Source organism: Podarcis muralis, chromosome 10 (genome assembly GCF_964188315.1).
Source record: "Podarcis muralis chromosome 10, rPodMur119.hap1.1, whole genome shotgun sequence".
NCBI lineage: Eukaryota > Metazoa > Chordata > Lepidosauria > Squamata > Lacertidae > Podarcis > Podarcis muralis.
Window position 1 is genome coordinate 75,288,783 of NC_135664.1, and position 27,216 is coordinate 75,315,998.

The 27,216-nt window shown below is 46.3% G+C and overlaps 1 protein-coding gene across 1 annotated transcript in view; it reads right to left on the bottom strand.

The window, feature by feature from the left end:
- Window positions 1-27,216, bottom strand: part of LOC114605381 (uncharacterized) — a 66,466-nt gene that overhangs the window by 13,719 nt on the left and 25,531 nt on the right. The window contains 3 exon segments of the mRNA XM_077935579.1: window positions 669-1,634; window positions 8,906-9,050; window positions 16,048-16,220. Of these exon segments, the coding sequence (XP_077791705.1) occupies window positions 669-1,506 (838 nt within the window). The 5' untranslated portion in view covers window positions 1,507-1,634; window positions 8,906-9,050; window positions 16,048-16,220.

A 27,216-nucleotide genomic window follows, 5' to 3' on the forward strand; every position in this document is an offset into this window, starting at 1 on the left:
ATATCAATTGTTTTTGAAAGGTTATCATGATGTGGTCTAGAAACCAATATGGAAAAATATATCGCCCGGCCCTAATCCTCACTGACCACCAGCAATCCAGATAAACCCTCACCCCTTCTCTATCAAAAGGTACTTTACATCTTAGATTATAATCACATTGTTTGACATTGCCTTCAATATTTCATTACTATACAGTTTTACACATAAATTCCAGAACTTCGCATACACAACATGTGTTAATGACTGATTTCCTGCTGAGTTCATTTCTGTGAAGAAAAGAGTGGACTCCGAGAGGAAGACGTCCCGCACTCCAGACATCAAAATGGGTTCTTCCATGTGAGAGTCCCTGGATGTTCCTTAAACACTCCATTGTAAATAAAGCACTTTTTGTACTCTTTTCATTTAAACTGCTTCTCCTCTTTGAGTTTGTTGATGGTTTGTAGAGTTTCAACTCCTAAAGTTCTTCCTCTCCGTGAGTCTGTTGATTTAGAACTTCCACTAGGACTGAACCTCTATTTACGTTCCTGATATTTATAAGGTTTGTGTTTTGTGTGAGTTTCTTGACATAAATCAAGGGTTCCACTCTGACTGCAGCTCCTACCACACGCCATATATTTAAACAGTTTCTCCGTCATGTGTCTGCCAATGTTTTCTAAGGTGTCCACTCCGACTGAAGCTCTTTCCGCACTCCAGGCATTTAAATGGTTTCTCTCCTGTGTGAGTCCGTTGATGTCTTCTAAGGTTTCCATTATCACTAAAGCTCTTTCCGCACTCCAAACATTTAAATGGTTTCTCCCCTGTGTGAATCCGCTGGTGCAATTTAAGTTCTCCATTCTGACTGAAGCTCTCTCCACAATCCAAACATTTAAATGGTTTCTCCCCTGTGTGAGTCCGTTGGTGTCTTCTAAGGTTTCCATTCTGACTGAAGCACTTTCCACACTCCCTACATTTATATGGTTTCTCCCCTGTGTGAGTCCGTTGGTGTCTTCTAAGGTTTCCATTCTGACTGAAGCTCTTTCCATACTCCATGCATTTAAATGGTTTCTCCCCTGTGTGAGTCTGTTGATGTGTTCTAAGGGTTCCATTATCAGTAAAGCCCTTTCCACACTCCATACAAAAATATGGTTTCTCCCCTGTGTGATTCCGTTGATGTGTTCTAAGTTTATCACTCCGATAGAAGCTCTTTCCGCACTCCATGCATTTAAATGGTTTCTCCCCTGTGTGAGTCTGTTGATGTCTCCTAAGTTTATCACTCCGATAGAAGCTCTTTCCACAATCCAGACATTTAAAAGTTTTTTCCCTTGTGTGAGTCCGTTGATGTAATCTTAAGTGTCCATGTTGACTGAAGTTCTTCCCACACTCCCTGCATTGCAGTCCCTCCCTGCCCATGTGAGTCCGCTGATTTGTTCTAAGTTTTCCAATATCAGTGAAACGTTTCCCACACTCCATACCTTTAAACGGTTTCTCCCCTGCTGGAGGTCGTTGATGTGAACTATGTGTGCTCATTCAATGATGCATATTCCGCATTTCACACATTTTAATTTCTATGCCTAATGGGGAGGAATTGTGCCCCATCCCCTGGAGTTCTGACTGTCTTCTCCATCTCCTTCTTCAGAGTGGGAGGAAAGGGAATCCTATTTTGGTTTCAAGGAAGAGAACAAAGGGAAAGAGAACACATCAAGCTCCATTTGCACCTTCTCCTATTTCAACGTCTCCTACATTCCCTCACCTCCTACCCATGTTCCCAGGGGAAGTTGCAATGTCAAATGATAGTAATTTGTGAGCAACTTTCAAAATCTTCAATCAATGTTAATAAAGCAGCTTGATTTTTTAAAGAACGATGTGCTGTTGAGGCATCAGGCATAAGCCTGCATTTTATTAATGTTTGATCAGGACTTGTATATTAAAGAGGGCTTAGATTTTCAAAAGTTTCATGCCAGGCAGACCAGCTGCTTAAGAAAACACTGGCAATGTTTTCCTCCTAGACAAGGGGCCCCCTTGATTTATAGCAGGAAAATAACTTTCAAAGTCGTAAAAGCTGAAATTACAGGCTGAGAACGGACACTGACCCTACATGTTACAGAAGATAACAAAGGCAGAGATAAATATAATTAGGAATGAGTAAATAGTAAAATGATACTATGGGCCTCTCTTAAACCTTGAGCTGTATTTTCTAAGGCCAGAGGCAAATGGGAAAAAAAACATCTAGCTGACAGAAAAAGAGAGCATTTTTAGGAAATCTTCTAAAAGCAGTTTCTTTCTTAAACTGAGAGAGTTTAAGGGTAATAAATATTGGGAACAGCTAAAGAGGAGAGCAGATGGCTGAAGGGGGGGTAAACTGAAGGGGTTCCTTTTAAAACCTGTTTTTTACTGAGTTCCTTCCTTTCTATTTTGAGAAGCTTTATTCTTTTAAAAGGTTACCTATGATAATGTATGAAATATATTAGCTTAAATATATTGGCTTAAATGTAATTATGCAAAGGATTTAAGAAATGCTAGATTCTTATTTCATATAGTTGTAAGAGTTGTATTTATCCTGAAATTAAGTCAGTCACCAGCGTAGCCCCCCCCTGCCAGACAAGAAGACGCTATCTGGGCGCTCCTGATATATAGTTGTCAGACATTTGTTTAGAAACCTTCAAAATGAAGTAGATCTTTCAATGTTGATGTGAAACTCAAGATCCTTGACATATGTTTAAGATAAAAATTTAAGATTAACCATTTGTTTTAGAAGGCAATAGGGCAAAGAGGGCAAGAGGTGAGCTGGTAATTAATATTCCTTGTTGAGACACATGTAAGATATATTACTACTTATTTGTCATTTATAGATGTAACAATATATAGCTCTTTGTGCTCCATATAAGGACAGGAGGATGTGGGTGTATCTTTTAGGATTGGTTATAGCAGGCAGCCAATAGGAAATCCAACCAGGCTGATTGGACAGATGCAGCCAAGGAGGAGCAAAGGGGGCTGGATTAAGGGAATATAAGTGCTGGCCATAATGGCAGGAGGCCAGGCCAGAGCTTGGTAACCATATACCACTGTGCCTCTCATTTATTTGTCTGACAAATAAATTATTATTTTAATTTCTCTATTGCTGCGTTGAATATTTCATTCCAGCTAAGCGTTAACCACAAGCAGGGTGCTACATTTTATGGTGCCGTGACTCGGATAAGTGGTCTGCTGGAACGCAGCCCCTTCGCTCTACTGAGCAGGGTACAAGAGAGAGGATCTCTAAACTGCCTACCCAGCGCGCATGGAAAAAAATTTTTCCAGGGGAACGCAGCAGTCTCGTCTGTCTGATACCCTGCTCACTGGCGGCGACGGACCGGGGGGAAACGGAACCAACCAAGGGGTAAGTGCACAAAGGGATTTTTGGCCCTCCAATTAATTGGGAGGAAGAGAAGTCTTGATCAAACTTCTGCGTCTCAGTAAGTGGGAACTGAGTACGCTAGGTGGTTGGGTATATCAGATGGTGGTCTGGTGGGGGGAAAGGGAAGAATGGGAGGTAGAGTGTGGTGAAGTATCTTGCGCATTGTATGTGTGAGAAAGTACAGAGCAATCTGTAGCTGACCTGAGTGTGGAGTGGGTAGTACTTCGGTTCCCAGTGAGGCGACTCCATCTGGGCAAGAAACCCCACGAAGCGTGTGTGTGAGTGACTGAGTGGATACTTCACAGGGCCATACAATGGGAGTTGGGGGTTCAAAGGGGGGAAATACACCTCTTGAATGTATGTTAAATAATTTTAAGAAAGCCTTCTCAGGGGCATATGGAGTCAAAATGACGCCAGAGCGCTTGAGAACGTTATGTGAACTAGAATGGCCAAAACAAAATACTGGATGGCCATCTCAGGGAACTTTTGATATAAATTTAGTAAGCAAACTTTGGTCTAACATCACCAAAGAAACTGGAGGGTGCCCAGAACAATTTTCATATATAGATTCCTGGCTGAGCACATTAAATAAAAATCCTCCATGGATAAGGGAATGCAAAGTCCAACGATGCAAATTATTGGCTGTAAAAGCCGAAGCTAGGAAAGGAATCTTGCCAAATAAACTCAAACCCATTTTTGAGGGACCAGAGGAAGAGGTGCTTCCACCTCCACCCTATGCTCCACATCGAAGGGAGCATAATCCAAACCCTCCACCAGTTGTAACCCCAAGGCAAGAAAGTGGAACGAATAATGGGGGTAGAGACACAGAACTTGACTCCTTGATAGATTATGATAAATATCTTCAGGAGGCATTGGAGTCCTATAATGAAGCCCAAGCAGAAGTGGTTATTCCATCTGTGAGTCCCAGTAGAACTCCATCTACAGTCTCTTTTAGTGGAACAACTGATTGCCTACCCCAAACCCCTGTACATCCAAGTCCTAGAGAATTATTACAGAAGTTACAGGGAGACCTTAATCGGTCAGCAAGCAATACAGCCAGGCGTATTAAGCTGCTAAAAGAACGCCTTGGGACAAATACCATCCCCTATGATTTGAGGCCCCTAGAGCAAAGTGAAGAAAAAGGTCACGTAGTAGCCCCTCTCAGAAGAGTATTTGATGCACTTGAGGAGCCTGTGCTGGTTAATGGGCAACCTGGACCACGGCCACCTCGAACTTCGACCCTGCAATGTATTCCATTCACAACTACAGTCTGATGAATTGGAAAACGCCCCATCTTTCGCAGAAAAACCTCAGGCTATGATGGACTTGGTGACTTCAATAGTAAATACTCATAGTCCTACTTGGACAGATTGTCGCCAGCTTCTGAATACTCTGTTTACCACTGAGGAAAGAAGAGACATAATTGAAAAGGCACAGATATATTTGCGTGAGCAGGCCAGAGTGGGAAATATTTTTAATATTGACCGTCATCTCCAAGATAACTTTCCCTTGGAAGATCCTAATTGGGATCCAAACAATGCAATTCATCTGGCCAGGCTTACCACCTACCGCCAGACGCTTGTGCAAGGTATCTGCAGGGCATGCCAGAAGCCCACTAATATGTCTAAAGTCTCAGGAGGGTAGATGTGTTACCCATAACACTGTTTCGTGTTCGGTGTGCACCCACAAAAAGACTTAAGTTGTCACCTTTTGAGCTCCTGTATGGGAGACCGCCCTCCTTTGTTCAGGATATTCCAGCTGACCTTAAACAAATAGGAGACTATGTGACACAGGGACAAGTGCAATCTCTCTCCCGTGTTTTTGTCTCTCTCCCGTGTTTGTTTGTTTTTTTATCTTAACAGGTGGGCCCTCAAGCACACGCCGTGCAGCATTGCTGAGCAGATTCATCAGCTCCAGGCTGGCATAGCATATGGGTGAAAGAGTGGAAACGTGATCCACTTGCACCTAAGTGGCGTGGACCTTACACCGTCTTGCTCTCTACTCCAACAGCGGTGAAGGTAGCTGAGGTGACCCCCTGGATTCATCACTCCCGTTTGAAGAAGTCCGAAGGCAGTTGGACGTGCAAAGGTGACCCCTCTAATCCTTTAAAACTGACTCTCTCCAAAAACCCCTGTATCTAGCCCTACGGGGAACGGGCTAGGTCACGGGCAACATTAGACGACCGGCCTGCTGCAGCCACAACCTGGAAGCTGGCTGACCTGCGCACGCCTGAAGCTTGAGGAGCGTCTGAACCAGCGACTGTGAACGGGAAGATTCTCTTATACAATTAATTGACTGGCCCCCCCTTGTGGAACAATTATCAGAGATATTACTCACTGGGGATCCTCGGGATATATGTTTTGGTCTTGGTGGTTCCCCATTTCTGTCACTGGGGGAATTATATTGGGACTAATAGTTTTATGCTATCACAATAAGGTAATCTTTTGTGGAAGGAATGCATATGCTAGACATCAACATGATTTTATTATTAATCCTGATCCCTTGGGAAGGGGAAGGGTCCTTGAATCTGACCAAATTTGCTAAATATGGATTCAGCCATGACCACAATATGTGGGTAGGTTTAGCTGAAATGGTAGCCAATGTTGCAAATAGGACCAATTGCCTTGTTTGCTCTCTTGGGCCAGATGATTCAGAGGGAGGTATGCCCTTATTACCGATACCATTAGATGCCATTGGTATGGTAAGCGAAATGCCACACCAAACAGAAATACAGAATTTCCCCGGATGGAACTCAACTAAACCATTACGAGTTATACCTGTACAAGGGGAATTCTGTGTACATAAATCATCAGATGCAGCTGATTCTATCATGATAGGCTCTTCTCATTGTCACTATACTTGGGATTATTTTAAGAATAGTCATACCTGGGCACACGGTACTACCTATCGAACTCGGAATACCTTGCCCTGTGCACCTCCTTTTATTCATGCATGGAAAGCGGTATGGAACATAACTGTGACAGAAAAAGGCAATCTAACATACTGCACTGTGAACTCTCTACCTCTTTTGATATTTCGCCTTCTGTACTCCACGTACCAAAAACCTCAGACCCGATGGTTGTGGTGGATATGTGGAGAATGGGCATACAAGAAACTCCCTTCCAAATGGAGTGGGACTTGTTTCCTGGGATGGGTATTACCACCAATGTGGATTTGCCCACTAGTTCGGCCAAGCGAACACGAAGGAATGCTGATATTTCTCGTATAGCAGGAGGAAGTACCCAAAGTTGGAGCGGTACTGATGATTGGCCGCCAGAGCGCATTATAGCCTATTATGATCCTGCCTCCTGGAATCCTGGTGAGCTCATACAAGGGGCACGGGATCCTATTTATAATCTAAACAGAATAATTCGATTGCAAGCAGTAGTGGAATTGGTAACCAATGCAACGGCCCAGAGTTTGAGACTTATTGCACAACAGTTGGATGAAAGTAGAGCCGCCATTTTGCAGCTGAAAATGGGAATGGATTATGTACTTGCCAGGCAGGGAGGCCTATGTGGAGTCTTGAACTTGACAGGGAATGCCTGTTGCTTTAACATTTCTGATAATGGTGAGGCAATCCGTGTGTTGGCTACAAAGATGGAGAATATAGCACATGTCCCAGTACAAACATGGGAAGGATGGGATATGGGATGGCTCACCAATTGGTTACCTAATGTCACAGGACTCAAAGGGATACTATTGTCTTGCTTGTTTTTCTTGACAGTAGTGGTAATGGTTTTATGTATGATGCCATGTATCATTTCATGTTTTAGAAGTACAATTAGCAAGATGGTTTCAAATGAAACTCTACCTCATATCATGGCCCTATACAGAGCTTTACCTCAGGAATATGATGAAGGTCAAGCTATCAAGGACACTTGGGACGAAGGTCCTTGAGCTTGAATGGGGGGAATGAGGCATCAGGCATAAGCCTGCATTTTATTAATGTTTGATCAGGACTTGTATATTAAAGAGGGCTTAGATTTTCAAAAGTTTCATGCCAGGCAGACCAGCTGCTTAAGAAAACACTGGCAATGTTTTCCTCCTAGACAAGGGGCCCCCTTGATTTATAGCAGGAAAATAACTTTCAAAGTCGTAAAAGCTGAAATTACAGGCTGAGAACGGACACTGACCCTACATGTTACAGAAGATAACAAAGGCAGAGATAAATATAATTAGGAATGAGTAAATAGTAAAATGATACTATGGGCCTCTCTTAAACCTTGAGCTGTATTTTCTAAGGCCAGAGGCAAATGGGAAAAAAAACATCTAGCTGACAGAAAAAGAGAGCATTTTTAGGAAATCTTCTAAAAGCAGTTTCTTTCTTAAACTGAGAGAGTTTAAGGGTAATAAATATTGGGAACAGCTAAAGAGGAGAGCAGATGGCTGAAGGGGGGGTAAACTGAAGGGGTTCCTTTTAAAACCTGTTTTTTACTGAGTTCCTTCCTTTCTATTTTGAGAAGCTTTATTCTTTTAAAAGGTTACCTATGATAATGTATGAAATATATTAGCTTAAATATATTGGCTTAAATGTAATTATGCAAAGGATTTAAGAAATGCTAGATTCTTATTTCATATAGTTGTAAGAGTTGTATTTATCCTGAAATTAAGTCAGTCACCAGCGTAGCCCCCCCCTGCCAGACAAGAAGACGCTATCTGGGCGCTCCTGATATATAGTTGTCAGACATTTGTTTAGAAACCTTCAAAATGAAGTAGATCTTTCAATGTTGATGTGAAACTCAAGATCCTTGACATATGTTTAAGATAAAAATTTAAGATTAACCATTTGTTTTAGAAGGCAATAGGGCAAAGAGGGCAAGAGGTGAGCTGGTAATTAATATTCCTTGTTGAGACACATGTAAGATATATTACTACTTATTTGTCATTTATAGATGTAACAATATATAGCTCTTTGTGCTCCATACAAGGACAGGAGGATGTGGGTGTATCTTTTAGGATTGGTTATAGCAGGCAGCCAATAGGAAATCCAACCAGGCTGATTGGACAGATGCAGCCAAGGAGGAGCAAAGGGGGCTGGATTAAGGGAATATAAGTGCTGGCCATAATGGCAGGAGGCCAGGCCAGAGCTTGGTAACCATATACCACTGTGCCTCTCATTTATTTGTCTGACAAATAAATTATTATTTTAATTTCTCTATTGCTGCGTTGAATATTTCATTCCAGCTAAGCGTTAACCACAAGCAGGGTGCTACACTGTCTGATCTTGTGCCCGTCTTCTGATGCAGGACTATCCTAAAATGACACCAAAAAGCAGGATATTCAAGGCAAATAGATAAACTGTACTTAGTGGAATGTGTAGTATCTTGAAAATGTAGCATTGATTCACTAATGGCTTGAAGTTGTGTTATTTCTGGGGACATGAATTTATTCCTGTTCTGTCTTAAAGATCATAATCATACGATGTCATGGGGTGTTAGCGGAGTGTTAGTACCTTTGGTGGGGGAAATGTCATGCACCTTCTGGGGTAATTTATCCACCATTGGTCCCCAGCCTGCACTCAGCTCTCACCTCTGGCTTCCAGAAGCTTTCAGGATGAAATACGGGCCACAATCCCAGGAACAGCTTCAACCGACCGGCTAAACCAGGAGAGGATATCTGATGGGTCTCAAATTCGTGGTGGGTTGGGGAATTCTGCTGCAGGTGAAGAAAGGCCCTGGTGGATGGAGAGGATGAGAACAACAGTGAATCCCACAGTCAAGAAGGCAGATTCTGCCCATTCTGCAGAGGAAAGTGAAGGGCAGATGGGGCTCATCAACCTGGGAAGGGAGCTCCTCGAGAAGGAAAACTTTGGTCGTAATACTTTGGTGCACTTCTTCTCTTCCTCGTGAGTTATCTTCAGGAGAAGAAAAGGCTATGGAGGAGAAATTACACAAATCCAGAGTGGACTCTCTAAGACAGTTGGATGGTGTCCTGCACACCTCCTTCCACTCACTCCTGCTGCCAAGCTGGTGCCTAACGTACTGCTCTGCTTTCCTTGGGACCATATAAGCCAGGCTGAGAAGGGGGTCTTGTTGTCTAGGCAGCCCTGAACCCCCAAACACACTGTCCAGGCTGGCAGGACTGCTAACACAGCAGTTTCGGGGGGGAACGATGAACTCAGACCTATGTATCAAAATCTCTCCAATGTGGAATATGTAAAACAGAAGTGCTGTTTATATCATACATCAATTAAAAATTATTCAGAATATTTGTCTTTTGAAGAAAAGATCACCAAGTATCCGATGGCCTCTTCAATGCTAATGAAAGTCTTGTGCCTGGAGCTTTTGGGGGTACAGGACCAGTGTTAATGAAGAAATCTGAGGGCTCCCTTGGACAAAAAACAAGGACAGCAGCCAGGAATACCAGAACAAAACAGCAGCCTGTAGGCTTGGTCGTTACTGAAAACTGTCACGGACTCCCACCTGCCACCAGGTGAAACAAGATGGAAGCCCACAACAAAAGAAGACCCCAACTTTTATTAGTTACTAATTCCTCAAACTACACCCCTAAAACTACATTACAACTACATCACTGATACATCACAGAAAGGAGGGGTTGAGGGAGGAGTTGTGGTGGTAATCTGAGTGTCCTGTCACCTGGCTGGTTCCCCCTTTCCCCCTCCCCATGAGTACTTTCCATGTGACAAAGGGGAGTTTGCAGTTTCCTGCCCCCAGAGGGAAGAGCTGATCATTGTCCTTTGCTCCAGTCCATGTTGAATCCACTCCTATATGCAAGTTCTTTGTTACCTTGATGGTCTTATGTCTGGGACCATCAGGGTTGGCATAGCAACTGGGCAGGGCTCCTGTGGATGTGCTGGGATGCTCAAGGGATTATGGCCACCCTGTATTAAACCTATCCCCTTTGATAGTCCTTTCTTCATGGAGCAAAATAAAAGTGTACCGGTGTACCGTATTTTTCACTCGATGACACGCAGCTGACCATAACACGCACATAGTTTTTAGAGGAGGGAAACAAGAAAAAAAATCTGAATGAAACAGTGGATGTATCATTTTTGTGCTTCATGCTGTGGCCACAGACATGTGATTTGACGGTGAGTTTGGGGTAGCCCAATGCAAAAATCCTGAGAATCCATGTGGATCTGTGCTTTGTAACCAAGTTTTTGTTGGAATTCTGCCTGGGTCAGAGGAATGTGCCACAGCGTAGGCACCGGCAGATATTCCTGTCGACCTCCCCGCGTCTCCACTCTGCTGATAAGCAGGCGAGGTGCCGGCGATTCTTCTCAGATGTGTGAGAGGAACACACCGTTCTTCCTCTCTCCCCTTTGGTGTCCCCCAGGAGGGGAAAGAAGCAGACAGAAAACTATTCACATCCTTTATTTCTGCCTCTCATATCAGTACAGAGAAACATGTCTGCACTCGACAACAGCAAGAAGAAACTCCACCCATGTACTTCCAGTACAGGTCATATGACACACACACTGAGCTAACATCTGGTGCTCAGTACAGAATGTACTGCCCCTTTGTTCCCATGGTAACAGTCACAAACATCCTGTCTGGCTTTCCAGCCACAAGCAGCTGACTGAGCTGCTGGAGCCTTTGCTTGCTACAGCATTGGTGCTTTATGGTAACATACTCCCCCTAAAGTATCAATGCGTGCTGCGAGCAAAGCGTCATCCAGAGAAGAAAACAAACAGTTGTTATACTTATAACATTCCCCTGTTGTTTCAGTTCCACCCTTGGAACTACCCGCCACTGGTTTAACCAATGTACCTCTCTGGTTGTGTGACTTCGCATTACCTTGGTTAATAACTCTCTGTTGTGCCTTTGTCTCTGACTCAGACACAGCTTCAATCTGTCCTTGGTCGTTTACAACAGCAACATATGCTAGGTTAGCAAACTCCTTTGAATACCTCTTGGGTGGTACACCCTTCGTTGCTCTCTCAGACCTACGTAAGAGTTGCTTCTCTTCTCTGCTTTCTGGTTCAGCCTCTGAACTCTCTGGAGAACCAGTACTAAGCTTAATCAGTGGTTCATCCTCCTCTTCTGAGGGTCTAGTCATTATTTGAGATTTCCTCTCAATGACTGTTACAACTGAGCTGTCTGAGCTATCGCTGTCATCATCAGTACTACTGAACTCAATAAGATTAAACTCATCTTCATCATCATCAGAATCATCTGTGGGAAAAGTGTGAACAATCACTCTCTCTCGTTCAGGAGCACTCTCTAGAAATTTTGTGAGAATCACCTGACCAGATTCAGACAAAATTACTCTATAGAGACCTTTTTCATAACCCACGAAGATGCCTCTGGCATTCTTTACCCCACTTGGAGCTTCTGTTCTCACATGAGACCCGAAAACCTTAAAATAGGCAACAGAAGGTTTTCTATTGAACAGCTTCTCAAAAGGAGAACATCCCAACTCTGTTGAGACCTTTCTCAACCACACATGAAGATAGGACGCTAGTGACTCGGCCCAATATTCATGTGGTAAATGTGAACTAAGCAATTGTGCATGCATTCCCTTTTGCAATTCTTTGTTCACTTTTACACAGACACATTTCTTCCATGCTTCTTCGGAACTAGCAAGTTTGTGTCTTATCCCTTTTCCATCCAGGAACCTCTGGAACCTCTGTAACAGAAAAACTGGCTTGTCATCTGTGAAAAGACAATCAATGTTAGCATCATGCATACTTTTAACCTTGTCACAAAACTCCTGAAACTTTTCTAAAGTTTCCTGCGGTTTCTTCATCATATAAACCCAAGAATAATTAGTGTAACAATCAACACACACAAGGTAATATTTTGCATCGCCTCTAGATGGTTCTAAAGGACCAATCACATCAGCATACACCCGCTGAAAAGCTCTGTCGACCTTCTTAGCCACCTTCTTGGTGTCCTTGTTGTTGGTCAGATCTGCAAGAGAAATTTCGTTAGAATCAAAAGTATTACATTTCATGTAATCACTTTGATCAAAAGTCAACAAATACAGTCCATCTTTCTCTTTGGCAGTAAGAAACAGTTCTCCATCTTTGTAGATCTTGCATCTTTTAGCATCATAGTACAGTTTTAGCCCTTTCTTTGCAATCTGCGAAGCACTCAGCAGACTATATCTCAGTTCTGGAACCAGGTAAACATCGCTTATAGTAAAGTTCAGACTCTCAAGATACACAGTTCCAATCCCGGTCGCTTCCAGTTCTTGACCGTTGGCTTGTTTCACAGCGAAGCTTTGCTTCTTCAACGTCGAAAACAGTTGTCTGTGTGGGCAGAGATGCTTCGTTGCACCCGTGTCGATTATGAATGCGTTCCCAACATCTGGCGTGGTTCCTTTCGCCATCATAGCCTTTGCAGGTTTCACCTGGCAGTTGTTACGGCTTTTGCTTGACGCCTCAGGCTTCGTAGAGCTGTTCTTGGCTCCTTTTGACTGTCGCGGCTTCCTACAGTTCCGCTGTAGATGCCCAGTCTGTCCACAATTGTAGCATCGGACAGCGCTCAATGCTACAGCATGCTCTCCAGTAGCACCAGCAGTGGGAAGATTTGAACTCTGTTCTTGCCTCCCCCTGTCCTTCACGTCCAGTGCAGCAAGTCTGTCGTGTTCATTCAGGACCACCGCACAGACTCTTTCCGCGGTCAGGTCTTGAGCCGGTAGCGAACCAAGCTGACTGGCAACAACCTTGTAAGTCCTATTCAGGCTGTTTATCATCATGAAGCAAAACACTTCCTCCTGTAGACGGAAATTGCGTTCCACCATCTGTTGACGCAGAAACTTCATTTCCGTCAGGTGCGCTTGAACATCTCCATCAGGCGCTAATCTCAGATTGGTCAACTTCTCAAAATACAGCAACGCTGAAGAACCGGCATCTCTCTGATGTGTTGTACGCAGCGTATCCCAAACCTCTTGCGCATATTCTAAATGCTGGATATGCACCAATTGATCATCTGAGACGCACAGAATTATAGCAGTCCTGGCCTTCACATTCTGTGACTCCCAAGCACGCGTTGGTGCTGCAGGGATGGGGTTCTCAATCACTCCAAACAGTCTCTGATTCTGCAGCAGGGCCTTCATCTTTACAGACCAAGATGAATAATTGTCATTGGTCAGGAGGGGTGGAGAAGGCAAGCCTCCCCCCTTCTTAGCATCCATTTTGAGTCCTTGCATTGACTCTGAAACACAAGCCTCTAAAATCCAATAGCTGGCTTGTTTACACTCTTGACACCTGGCAGTTCTGACTCTGGCTGCGTTGGAAAGTCCCTTCCAGCAGTTCGTGAGGACCTAGTCATAACAAAACTTTGTTTTCGCCTCTCTGAGGCATAGACTGACTGTCCAGCCCTCTCGAGTAACTTTCCAGTCCTCCTTCACTGAAGGACGTTGCTTAGCAACAGCGCATACCTCTCCTCGGACAGGAAACCACAAGAATGCCTGGAATGCAGGCCTCTTCTAAGTTGGAGCTGCTTTCCCACACACGCTCTCCGTGAAGCAGAGAATGAATCATTCTGCATTCACACTTTTAAGCCCTTAAAATCTCATACCTTGGGCATCGGCTTGGCTGTCAGCTTCTTCTGGTCAGCTTCTGGCTGCAGAGGATCAGCCTCTCACATCAGGCTTCCATGGAGCAATGGAGGACAATTCACCAGCCTCTCATGCAGATGTCCGATGAACCGCAACCATCCGAAGGCTGCCACTGTTGGAATTCTGCCTGGGTCAGAGGAATGTGCCACAGCGTAGGCACCGGCAGATATTCCTGTCGACCTCCCCGCGTCTCCACTCTGCTGATAAGCAGGCGAGGTCCCGGCGATTCTTCTCAGATGTGTGAGAGGAACACACCGTTCTTCCTCTCTCCCCTTTGGTGTCCCCCAGGAGGGGAAAGAAGCAGACAGAAAACTATTCACATCCTTTATTTCTGCCTCTCATATCAGTACAGAGAAACATGTCTGCACTCGACAACAGCAAGAAGAAACTCCACCCATGTACTTCCAGTACAGGTCATATGACACACACACTGAGCTAACATCTGGTGCTCAGTACAGAATGTACTGCCCCTTTGTTCCCATGGTAACAGTCACAAACATCCTGTCTGGCTTTCCAGCCACAAGCAGCTGACTGAGCTGCTGGAGCCTTTGCTTGCTGCAGCATTGGTGCTTTATGGTAACAGTTTTTGCACCATTGCAGCCCTGTTTTTGCATCAGATCATTGCTATATGATCTGATGGTGAATTTGGGGTGACCCAATGCAAAGATCCTGAGGATCCGTGCTTTGTAACCATGTTTTAAGTGGGGAGGGAAGGAAAAACATAGAAGGGACAAGGAGCACCAAGAGGGGTGTGCGGAGAAACAGCTGGCTAAGAATGCAGGAGAGGGGTTTTACTGGAGGGAGGAAAGGAAGGCAAAAGTTCCCCCACCCACCCAAGCCAGCCAGCTCTCTCTCTCTCTCCCCCCCCCACCTGCATGTTGCTTGCGAGTCCCTAGACGCAGCAGCAGCACCAGAGCACAGCACAGAGAGGAATTAGAAGGAAGGACGCTCTGCTTTCCCCTCTGCTTGCCTGGAGGGGAGGGGTTTTCTCTGCTCTTTGTTCTGTTTGAGCAAACACAGTAACGAAACAGAAGGGGGTGGGCAGTAAGACCCTGGGGCAGAATGCAGGAAAGCAACAGCTTTCTCTCTCGGGAGGCTCGAACGCGCATGTGTGGCTCCCTGCAATCAGTTTACCGCACCGAGAATGAAGATAAACTGGTAAAATAAGGGGGCTGGGTTAAAGCTAAAGGGAAAACCTCAAAGATCCCTCAGGAACAAGGCAGGGGTTCAGGGCTCCCAAAGCCGAGCTGCAGCCTTAGACGGGGAAACTGGGGCTTTCGGAGGTGGTTTTTACTGCCCCGCTGCTTCCAATTTTTTAAAAGGCAAATTGCAGGAGAAGATGCAGCAGTCCGTCACTCTCTCACTCCCTCCAAGCACCCACGCTAGCGAACAAACACAGGCAACCACACACTCACAAAGCACACACACTAGCAAACACACAGTCGCGCTGCAGAGTGGCCAAACCTCCTAGCAAGCACTTCCCTGGCTTCTGCTGACCGCAACGAAGACGACCCTCAAAGAAAATGTGTGATGCACTCGGGCCAGTCGGCTCCAGGGACCACACATTCGCTCAATAACACGCATGGACATTTCCACTTACTTTTTAGGAGAAAAAATCTGCGTGTTATAGAGGGGAAAATACGGTAAATCTGATGTACAGTTGATTTACTATGAATTTATAAGAAAAACATCGTGTATGTTGTGTGTGTCGTGTAAGTACAAACTGAATGACTGGGGAGGGGGGTACCTGCAACAGCAGGAAAGCTTCTTCCACCATTATCCTTCCAAGTGGGATTCAGGCCTCATCATGGGACTAAAACAGCACTGGTTGCACTGGATGATGATCTCCGATGTGCTAGAGTCCGAGGGGAAAACTGTTTCCTGGTTCTGCTGGATCTCTAAGCGGCTTTGGAGACAGTCAACCATGGTATCCTTCTGGACCCTCTAGGGGAGCTGGGGGCCCTGCTCTGCAGTGGTTCCCCTCCTTCCTCCTGGGCCTTGTTCAGAAAGTGGTCTTGGGAGAGGAGTGTTCTGACCCCTGGGTGCTCCCTTGTGGGAGCAACAGAGTTGCCGTAAACAATAATCCCACCCACAAACTCTCATTTACACACAGCCTGTCGATTGGGGGGGGTCACACACCTCACCTGTGCTAATGCTGGCAGTCTTTGGCCTGTATAGGCACACCCTGGGGGTTGAGCCTCCAGCCACGGGGGCTGTCTATCATGAAAATGGGTCCTTTGACTGGGAAGATTCACGCAGCCGCTGTCATTGAATTTTGATGGATTGTATCTCAGCTTGTCTGTCAGTCTGACACTGCCTACAAAAAGTTAGAGGAACAAAAATGCCTTTGAGATGCAACTTCTATATCAGCCCTGAGAGCCATTCCATGGACTCGGCACCCCTGTTCCTGACAACAGGTGTACATCTTCTGCATCCTCAATGAACCATGCAGAGAAGAGACGCTTAAAGATGGAAGCCTGAGAGAGAGGAAAAGGTTTCTGGCTGCTTCCTGGGTGGGATTGAGGAAACAAAGAGCCGCTTCTGAGAAGGCCTCCCCCCTCCCCTCTTCCTCTGGGGATTTCCTCTCCTCTCCAGGGGGAACAATGGTTGGACCGGGCAGAATTGCTGTATCTGCCATTAATTTGATTTTGATTTTATATTAGAATGAGTTGCTTTTAGAATGCATTTTAATTAATTGATCATGAGCCCGGCTTCGCCCGGGGAATGGTGAGATATAAATTATTATTATTATTATTATTATTATTATTATTATTATTATTATTATTATTATCTGGACAGGGCAGGGGCTTATGGGGTGGGAAGCGAGTGAAGCTTGCAGGAAGGAAGGTGCGTCTTGCTAATGGAGAAATCTGAGGGGCCCCCTGGACAAAAAACAAGGACACCAGCCAGGAATACCAGAGCAAAACAGCAGCCAGTAGGCTTGGTATTTATTGAAGACGGTCGCGACAGGACTCCCACCTGCCACCAGGTGAAACAAGATGGAAGCCCCGTACAAAAGAGAACCCAAAATTTTATTAGCTGCTAATCCCAATGTTAGAGTCCCCAAAATACATTATGAAAGGGGAGGTGTGGTGGCTGTAATCTGAGCATCCTGGACCCTGCCCCATGGTTCCCCTTGCCCTCCACCAAACATCTATCAGGTGAAAGAAAAGAGATATTTGCATTTCCCTTCTAGGAGCAGAAGTGCGTCAGTAGCCAGAGTGGAACAAGGGGGGAGGAAGTGCAAACAAACATGACCGCCATGTGGCCTGACTTATTCCCCCCCCCCCAGAAGGGAAATGGCCGGCATGCGGCCTACAGCTAGAGGGTGGTGGATGGCTATGCCCCCCCCCGCCACCGCAAAACAAAAAGGTTTCCCCCCCTGGCCTATCTGGGCGCCCGCCCAGAAAGAAAAGCCACAAAATTGCAGCCTAGCCTGGTGGAGGGGCCATGTCCCTTCCAATCAGGCCAGAATTTACCTTAATCTGGCCACCAGGACACGCTCCTGAGGATCCTGATCCTGGAAGGAAGAAAACCAAAAGGGGCTTGGAGAAAGGGCTCGGCCTCCTTTCTTTGCCCCACCCCCAGCCGGCCATCCATTGTCCTCCCTGACCTGTTTCCCAGCCAAGTTAATCCCACCCTTTTGTCTTCATCTGGGTTGGTTCTTTCTGGAAAGGCTACCTGTCTGGCACTCAGGTATCAGGATGCCAGGGATTATCACTCAGGCAGAGGGGCTGCTGAGTAGCTGAGCTCACATGTCTATAGGAATTTCTGAAGTTTCCCCAGTGAGCCAGTACATAGAGACATTTATCAGTGAATTCAAACATTTGGTATTGTGCCGCAGAGGTCCTTTGAATAGACAGGAAGAAAGTGTGATCAAGTGCTTTGTGGGAAGAAATCACAAAAGTGATGGTGCTGATTTTGGTGGTGGGCTGCATGTGCATGATATCTGCTGGAGGGGCAACCACCCCCAACCTATACATAGATTCCTGCAACAGTCTGGACAGGGCAGGGGCTTATGGGGTGGGAAGATGATAGAGGTTGCAGGAAGGAAGGGGTGGGGGGACACGACCCCCCACTTTCCAGGGATCCCTCTGGCTGCCTTGAAGGGGTGGCCGATTCCTGGGTGGGAGGGAGAAGCCAAGGCGGCCCCTCCGGAGATTCCCCACGGGAGCCACTATGGATAAGTCTCCCCAAAGACTGGTTTCCTATCTCCCCCCCCCCAATTCTGCCCTTCCCTGCCCCAGGGATGCTCCCCCTCCCCACTTCCTCGACTCCCTCCCTCTGTCCCAGAGTCTCCACTGAACCCAGAGGCCCCCCTTGGCGTGGCTCACCCGTCGCCCCTCGCCCCCATCTCTCCATCCGGAGGGCCCCCCCCAAGACGAGCAGGGGAGGACAGGGGGGTCACTATCCAGGCGTCTCTCACGCCCCTTAACCCTTTCATGGCCCACCTCTTTCCGCGCGGAACCCACAGCGCCCCAGGGATGCCTGAGCGGGGAAATGGGTCGAGGGGGCTTCGTGGGATCCCCTGGGTGGGCTTCCTAAGGGTCCAAGGAAAACCTCCTTCATTGTACGCGTGCAGGGATCCAGATCCTCGAAAGGCGCTTTGGGGAGCTGGCGGGGTCTCTGGATCCTTCTCTCCCCTTCCCCCCCGCGACCCCTTTACCTTTTTGTCCTCGCTCCCGATTCTCCTTTCCTTTCCTGCAACATCCACGTGGGTGGGGGGGATTTACCTGCCGCCCCTCCTCCCCTTTCCGAAAGCGCGCCCCCCTAGAGCTACGGCGCAGAGTGGCAATCCGGCGCAGAAGCTCCACTTGCGGGAGAAGCAGGCAGGTTGGGAGGGGGGCTCACCCCGCCCCCACTTTCCCGAAGCAGGAGCCGGATGGCGAGGAAGAGGAGCAACATATTGGGGAGGGGATTTGGGCTTTGCGGAGGCGGGGTCTGGGAAGGGTGGAATTTGGGGGGCGGGGAGCAGAGGAAGGTGTCCCCCCTCCCCTCTTCCTCCTGAGAATCAGGAGAATGGGGGAGGGGCTGATCCCGGCAATCCACTTGCAAAGTGGGGTACCGCACCCCACAATGTTTATATTGCAAAATCCTTCCCTCCCCCACCCCACGCCACGAGCTTAGATCCCTCCGTGTTTTAGGTATTGCTGCTGTTAAATCCAGGAAGGGGGGGAGGGTCAGTCAAGACAGAAATCCATCGGGATGGGGGATTGAATCCTGATACTTTCCAAGGTGAAGCGCAGGGAAGCCTTGCAGCTGGGGGATGTGTGAATACTGTTGTGGTGCTTTGGGGAAGAGGGTAGTTAAAAGGTGTGGGAAAGTGGGGTTGTGGTGGAGCGATGAACCCCAAAGGACTGAGAATGCACTGTGAACAGGACTGGCCCACCCAAGCCTCACCCCCTTCCCTAAAAGCCTGACACCCCGCAATGTGACAAGGGTGTGACTCCTGCCCTCAGCAAGCAAAATAGCCCCCCTCCCCACCGGAGGAAAGACATCTATGGGATGCTGAGGTGCCCTGAGGGCTGTGCGGGACCCCCGTTCCTTGAAATGGAGGGAGCCGTGGGCTGTCAGCTCTGTGCCTGTCTCAGGGAAAAGGGGGGGGGCGCTCTGTGTGTTTTGCTAGCAGTTAAATTGCACGTTTTGGGGGGGGGAGAGCTTTCTTTTTGTGTGCTTTGCATTGAGACTCGTGTTTCCAGCTCAGCCAGGGGAGCTGGGGCTGGAGGGCCCCCTGTTTGTGTGTGTGTGAGAGAGAGAGGGGGGGGAGAACCCCCCCCCATCGCAATAACCGGCTCCCAGCTCTGTGTATGTCTAAGTATTTTATTGTCTCTATATCGGCCAAGAGGGGCTGAGGCTGTGAGGAAAGAAGGGGGAAGCTGCTCTAAGACCCAGAAGTGGTGAAAAGCAAGATATAGTCTGTGTTCTAGGATTATGATCATACAGTAGTACCCCGCAAGACGAACGCCTCGCAAGACGGAAAACCCACTAGATGAAAGGGTTTTCCGTTTTGGAGGCGCTTCGCAAAACGAATTTCCCTATGGGCTTGCTTCGCAAGACGAAAGCCCATAGGGAAATCTCCGGGGACCTCTTTTAAATGCTAGCGGTGGGGAGCAAAGCCTTTTCCCCCCCTCCAGCCTTCAGAAGAGGTCCAGGAAGGCTGGCGGGGGCCGAAAGGCTTTGCTCCCCAGCGCCAGCATTTTAAAAGCAGTCCGGGATAGCAGGGAAGCGCTTCCCGCTATCCCGGACGGCTTTTGAAGGCAGGAGAGATCCGCGAAGTGTGGGCGCGCTGATGTCAGCGCGCGCAGGCTTCGGGATGCCGGCAACTCTCCCCAAGCAGCGGGAACGTTCCCGCTGCTTGTGGAGAGATCCGCGAAGCCTGGACGCGCTGAGATCAGCGCGCGCAGGCTTCGGGATGCCGGCAACTCTCCCCAAGCAGCGGGAACGTTCCCGCTGCTTGTGGAGAGATCCGCGAAGCCTGGACGTGCTGATGTCAGCGCGCGCAGGCTTCGGGATGCCGGCAACTCTCCCCAAGCAACGGGAACGTTCCCGCTGCTTGTGGAGAGATCCGCGAAGCCTGGACGCGCTGATGTCAGCGCGCGCAGGCTGCGGGATGCCGGCAACTCTCCCCAAGCAGCGGGAACGTTCCCGCTGCTTGTGGAGAGATCCGCGAAGCCTGGACGCGCTGATGTCAGCGCGCGCAGGCTTCGGCATGCCGGCAACTCTCCGCCAGCAGCGGCAGCGCTGCCGCTGCTGGCGGAGAGGTCCGCGAAGCCTTGGCCGGACAGCTTTTGAAGGCAGGCGGGGGGGAGCAAAGACTTTCGCCCCCGCCAGCCTTCAGAAGAGGTCCAGGACCTCTTCTGAAGGCTGGCGGGGGGCAAAAGTCTTTGTCCCCCCTGCCTGCCTTCCCAGGGGCTTTTAAATCGCCCCGGACAGCGGAGAAGTCCTCCGCTGTCCCGGGGCGATTTTAAAATGCCGCCCGCCAGCATTTTAAGATCGCCCCAGACAGCGGAGAAGCCCTCCGCTGTCCCGGGGTTTTTTAAAATGCTGGGGGTGGGAAGAAAAGCCCTTGTCCCCCCCCCCAGCCTTCAGAAGAGGTCGGGGGACAGACTGTCCCCGGACCTGGTCTGAAGTCGGTTTCCCTAGGAACGCATTAATTGATTTTCAATGCATTCCTATGGGAAACTGTGCATTGCAAGACGAAAAACTCGCAAGAAGAAAAAACTTGCGGAACGAATTAATTTCGTCTTGCGAGGCACCACTGTATTTTATTCTTTTGCTGATTATGCTGTTTTCAATGTGCATTTTATATTTCCCCTCCTTTAGCAATGTTTTCTTCTGAATGAAGCTGAACTGTGACACACACCCCAAAAGAAAAAATCTCAGGAAAGTATTTGTTACAGAAATTACAAGGCGGGGTGGGGCACATCTTTAAAGTTGTTAAATGTTACAAATATTATGCCTGAATGTATCCTTTTGGCTTGACAGCTCAGGGAAGAAACCTAGCTTTAAAAAATCATATAAAATCAACTCCTTTGCCAGTTTCCTCCATTCCAAAGCTATTTTGCCCTTGGAAAAAGGACTCTTTTTCCTGCCACCTGTCCGACTTGGGTTCGACCGAGCTCCTCCGATGATGATTAATGACCTGAGCCTTTGATGAGGCTCCAAGCACACTCCCCATTCAGCAGAGTATCCAGCACACAGGGAAGGACGAGAAGTTTATTAGCTACATTGCTAAAGAGTTTTATTTCTAACTAGTCAGACAGAAAAGAAATATACATGCTCTCTCTGTGAAAGCAGAGAGCAACTGAAAAACAAAGGAACAGGAAACAGTAACATCACATCCGTCTCCTGTCTTCCGTGAGACTTCCAACAGTCTGGAATGTCCCTGGAATGCAAAACAGAGTCCTGTGACTCCAAGAGCACTGCACAGTGGCAACACACAGAAACCAACACCACCTCCCCAAGGGTGAAGATGTGTAGACACACCTCCTACCCCAGGAATTGCCCAGAGGTGACAATTACTGGGCTCACTGTTAGCCAAGGGAAGCCAAATCTCATCACCAGCCAAATCTCACCAGGCTGCAGACATTAAAGGAAGTTCTGTTGTCCTTTTGGGTGGTGGGTACTTGAGACATGTTTGCCTAATATTGTACTTGGGTGTTGCCCTGACATATCTGTCTATGCTAATCTTGTGTAATCCTCCCCTTTCTGACGTTTTAGTGATGTAGCAATGATGTATCGATGATGCTGTGCAAACTGTATCCTGGGATTTGGTGGGAAAGTTTTAAAAGTCAATGTCGCCCCAGGGTCAGAGTTCCCTCACTGCTGTTTGAACCTGTTGCACAACAATAAAGGATCTCAGTCTACTGACTGCTCTTTGCTCCAAATTGCTTGGCTGGAATTTCCTTCATTTACTGACCGCATGGACCCACAGGGGACTTGTACCCTGGCAAGCTGGGCTGTTGAGTAGTCTCTCATCCCATAATTTTCTTTAAAAAGTTGAAAGGTCCTTTCCCATTCCCAATACTGACGGCCTGTAATAAAATCGTCGGACTCTTATCTCCTCCTGGCTCCTGAGTTTATTGGCCAGACCTAGGAGTTTTTATAGCCTTTGGGGGTATACAGTGGAACCTTGGTTTACAACCATACAGTGGTACCTCTGGTTAAGTATTTAATTTGTCCGTTCTTAGCCTGAAACTGTTCTTAACCTGAAGCACCACTTTAGCTAATGGGGCCACCTGCAGCCGCCACGCCACTGGAGCACCATTTCTGTTCTCATGCTGAAGCAAAGTACATAACTCAAGGTACTATTTCTGGGTTAGCAGAGTCTGTAACCTGAAGTGTATGTAAATAAAGCACTTTTGCAATCTTTTCATTTAAACTGCTTCTCCTCTTTGAGTTTGTTGATTGTTTGTATGGTTTCAACTCCTAAAGTTCTTCCTGTCTGTGAATCTGTTGATTTAGATCTTGTACTAGGACTGAACCTCTATCTACTTTCCTGATATTTATAAGGTTTGTGTTTTGTGTGAGTTTGTTGACATAAATCAAGGGTTCCAGTCTGACTGAAGCTCCTTCCACAGGCCATACATTTAAACAGTTTCTCCCCTGTGTGTCTGCTGATGTTTTCTAAGATTTCCATTCTGACTGAAGGTCTTTCCACACTCAATGCAATTAAAAGGTTTCTCCCCTGTCTGAGTCCGTTGATGTCTTCTAAGGGTTGCATTCAAACTAAAGCTCTTTCCGCACTCCATACATTTATATGGTTTCTCCCCTGTGTGAGTCCGTTGGTGTCTTCTAAGGGTTGAATTCAAACTAAAGCTCTTTCCACACTCCATACATTTAAATAGTTTCTGCCCTGTATGAGTCCGGTAATGTATATTGAGGTGTCCACTCTGACTGAAGCTCTTTCCACACTCCATACATTTATATGGTTTCTCCCGTGTGAGTCCGTTGGTGGCTTCTAAGTTTTTCATTCTGACTGAAGCTCTTTCCGCACTCCATACATTTATATGGTTTCTCCACTGTGTGAATCCGCTGGTGTAATTTAAGGTTTCCATTCTGACTGCAGCACTTTCTGCACTCCAGGCATTTAAATGGTTTCTCCCCTGTGTGAATCTGCTGATGTCTTCTTGGAAAAAGAAAGGTTTCAGAAGGAGACAGATTTAAATGTGGTGAAGAAAGTGAAATACCTAGGGATTAACATGACGGCCAAAAATTTGAATTTATTTAAAGATAATTATGAAAAATGTTGGTCAGAAGTTAAAAAAGATTTAGAAATTTGGTCAAAATTGAAGCTTTCCTTGTTGGGCCGAATTGCTGTTATAAAGATGAATGTATTGCCAAAAATGCTGTTTTTGTTTCAAACTTTGCAGATCGTGGACAGGATGCACTGTTTCAAGGGCTGGCAGAGAGATATTTCTAAGTTTGTCTGGCAGGGCAAAAAGCCCAGAATAAAATTTAAGATATTGACTGATGCTAAAGAAAGAGGGGGATTTGCCCTGCCAGACATGAAGTTGTATTATGAATCAGCAGCATTCTGCTGGTTGAAAGATTGGCTACTTCTTGAGAAGACTGACATGTTGGATTTGGAAGGGTTCAATAATGCATTTGGGTGGCATGCATATCTTTGGTACGACAAGGTCAAAGTTCATAGAGCATTTAAGAACCATATTGTCCGGAAAGCAGTGTTTAATGTTTGGACAAGGTATAAAGATTTATTAGAAAACAAGACCCCAAGGTGGCTATCACCCATGGAAGCTAAGGCTATGAAAAGACTCAATATGGAGGCCAAGTGGCCGAAATATTGGGAGATATTAGAACAAGATGGAGACACATGGAGATTGCAGAGTTTTGAGAAATTAAAAGATAAAGTGCGAGACTGGTTACACTATCATCAAATTAGAGAGGTTTTCAATATGGACAAAAAAAATAGGTTTCCAGGTGGAAAAATCGAAACTAGAAACAGAATTGTTAGAACCTAAAACTAAGGTACTTTCAAGAATGTATAACTTGCTGTTAAAATGGAATACTCAGGATGAAACGGTCAAATCAGCTATGATAAAGTGGGCGCAAGACATTGGTTATAACATTATGTTTGCTGACTGGGAACGGTTATGGACCACTGGTGTGAAATTCACGGCATGTAATGCCTTAAAAGAAAATATTATGAAAATGATATACAGGTGGTACATGACCCTAGTCAAGCTTGCAAAAATATATCATTTGCCGGATAATAAATGTTGGAAATGTAAATAAACTGAGGGAACATTCTTTCACCTTTGGTGGACGTGCCCAAAGGTCAAGGATTTCTGGGAAATGATCTACAATGAACTGAAAAAGGTATTTAAATATACCTTCCTTAAGAAACCAGAGGCCTTCCTTTTGGGCATTGTCGGCCAATTGGTGCAAAAGAAGGACAGAACTTTCTTTATGTATGCAACAACAGCAGCAAGAATACTTATCGCAAAGTACTGGAAGACACAAGATTTGCCCACCCTGGAAGAATGGCAGATGCAAGTGATAGACTACATGGAATTGGCAGAAATGACTGGCAGAATTCGAGACCTGGGAGAAGAGTCGGTAGAAGAGGACTGGAAGAAGTTCAAGGACTACCTGCAAAAACATTGCAAAATGTCTGATTGTTAGAATGATGCAGGATATGAAAACAATATGGCATCAGTGACATAGTTGAAAGGAAGGTGTAAAGAATATTTTAAAAAGTAAGGGTGAAAAAATTAGAATAATATTATGTCAAGCTTAAACGAAATGAAACAAGGGGATTAAGTTATAAAGAACAGGTAAAAATGGGTTTAAAAGGAGGGGAAAATTGGAGACATAATATTTGGAAATGTATAATATAAAATGAGATTTGAAAGAAGGTAAGATATTGCTGAATATGAGTGTATAAAAGGGAACACAGAAAAAGGAGATGTGAGGAAGTCAGGAAAGAGGGTTATGAAAACTAATAAGTAAAGAAACTGGATTTTTTATGTCTTTTATGTTTTTCTTCTTTTTATCTTCTTATATTTTTTACTGTATTTTTCTGGTTTTGTGTGATTATGATATTGTTTTTCTTCTTTTGGTTGGTTGTGAAGCTTGCTTTTAATGTTTAAAAACTTTAATAAATATATTTTTTTTAAAAAAAGAATCTGCTGATGTCTTCTAAGTTTTCCATCGAAACTGAAGCTCTTTCTACACTCCATACATTTAAATGGTTTCTCCCCTGTGTGAGTCCGTTGATGTGTTCTAAGTTTTCCATTATCACTAAAGCTCTTTCTGCACTCCATACCTTTCAATGGTTTCTCCCCTGTTGGAGGTCGTTGATGTGAACTATGTGTGCTCATTCAATGAAGCATATTCCACATTTCACACATTTAAATGTCTCTTCCTAATGAAACGAAAGGTGCCGCATTCCCTGGAGTTTTGACTGTCTTCTCCATCTCCTTCTTCAGAGTGGGAGGAAAGGGAATCCTGTTTGGGTTTCAAGGAAGATAACGAAGGGAAAGAGAACACATCAAGCTCCATTAGCTCCTTCTCCTATTTCAACGTCTCCTACATCCCCCCACCTTGCGTCCTGTTAACGGAGAAATCTGAGGGCTCCCCTGGACAAAAAACAAGGACACCAGCCAGGAATACCAGAGCAAACCAGCAGCCAGTAGGCTTGGTCTTTATTGAAGACTGTCGCAACAGGACTCCCACCTGCCACCAGGTGGAACAAGATGGAAGCCCCCAACAAAAGAGAACCCAAACTTTTATTAGCTGCTAATCCCAATGTTACACCCCCCCCCCAAAACCACCGTATTTTTTGCCCTATAAGATGCACCAGACCACAAGACGCACCTAGTTTTTGGAGGAGGAAAACAAGAAAAAAAATAGTCTGAATCTCAGAAGCCAGAACAGCAAGAGGGATCACTCTGCAGTGAAAGCAGCAATCCCTCTTGCTGTTCTGGCTTCTGGGATAGCTGTGCAGCCTGCATTTGCTCTATAAGACGTACACACATTTCCCCTTACTTTTTAGGAGCGATAAAGTGAGTCTTATAGAGCAAAAAATACGGTACATCACTAATACGTCATGAAAAGGGAGGTCTGGTTGTGGTAATCTGAGCATCCTGGACCCTGCCCCATAGTTCCCCTTGCCCTCCACCAAACATCTCTCTGTTGAAACAAAAGAGACATTTACGTTTGCCTGCTAGGATCAGAAGTGCATCCATAGCCAGAGCAGAACGGGGTGTGTGCAAAGAAATATGACTGCCATGCGGCCTGATTTATCCCCCCGACAACAAGAAAGGAAATGTCAGGCATGCGGTCTACAGTTTAAAGCTGTGTCAGCAGAATGAAAAGCTGCCGTGTGGCCTACGTCTGGGGGCACACGCCGCCCTTCATGGCCAGTGGAGCCCATGGCCATGCTCCCCCATGCATGCCAAAAGGAAAAGGCCACCATGCGGCCTACAGCTAGAGGGAGGAGCCATTTCCCTTCCAATCAGGCCAGAACTTACCTTAATCTGGCTGCCAGGACACGCTCCTGAGGATCCTGATCCTGGAAGGGAGAAAACCAAAAGAGGCTTGGACAAAGGGGTCGGCCTCCATTCTTTGGCCTTTGCCCCACCCCCGGCCGGCCATCCATTGTCCTCCCTGACCTGTTTCCCAGCCAAGTTCATCACACCCTTTTCTCTTCATCTGAGTTTGGTATGTCTACAATGGCTACCTGTCTGGTACTCAGGTATCAGAATGCCAGGGATTATCACTCAGGCAGAGGGGCTGCTGAGTAGCTGAGCTCACATGTCTATAGTTTCCCCAGTGAGCCAGTACATAGA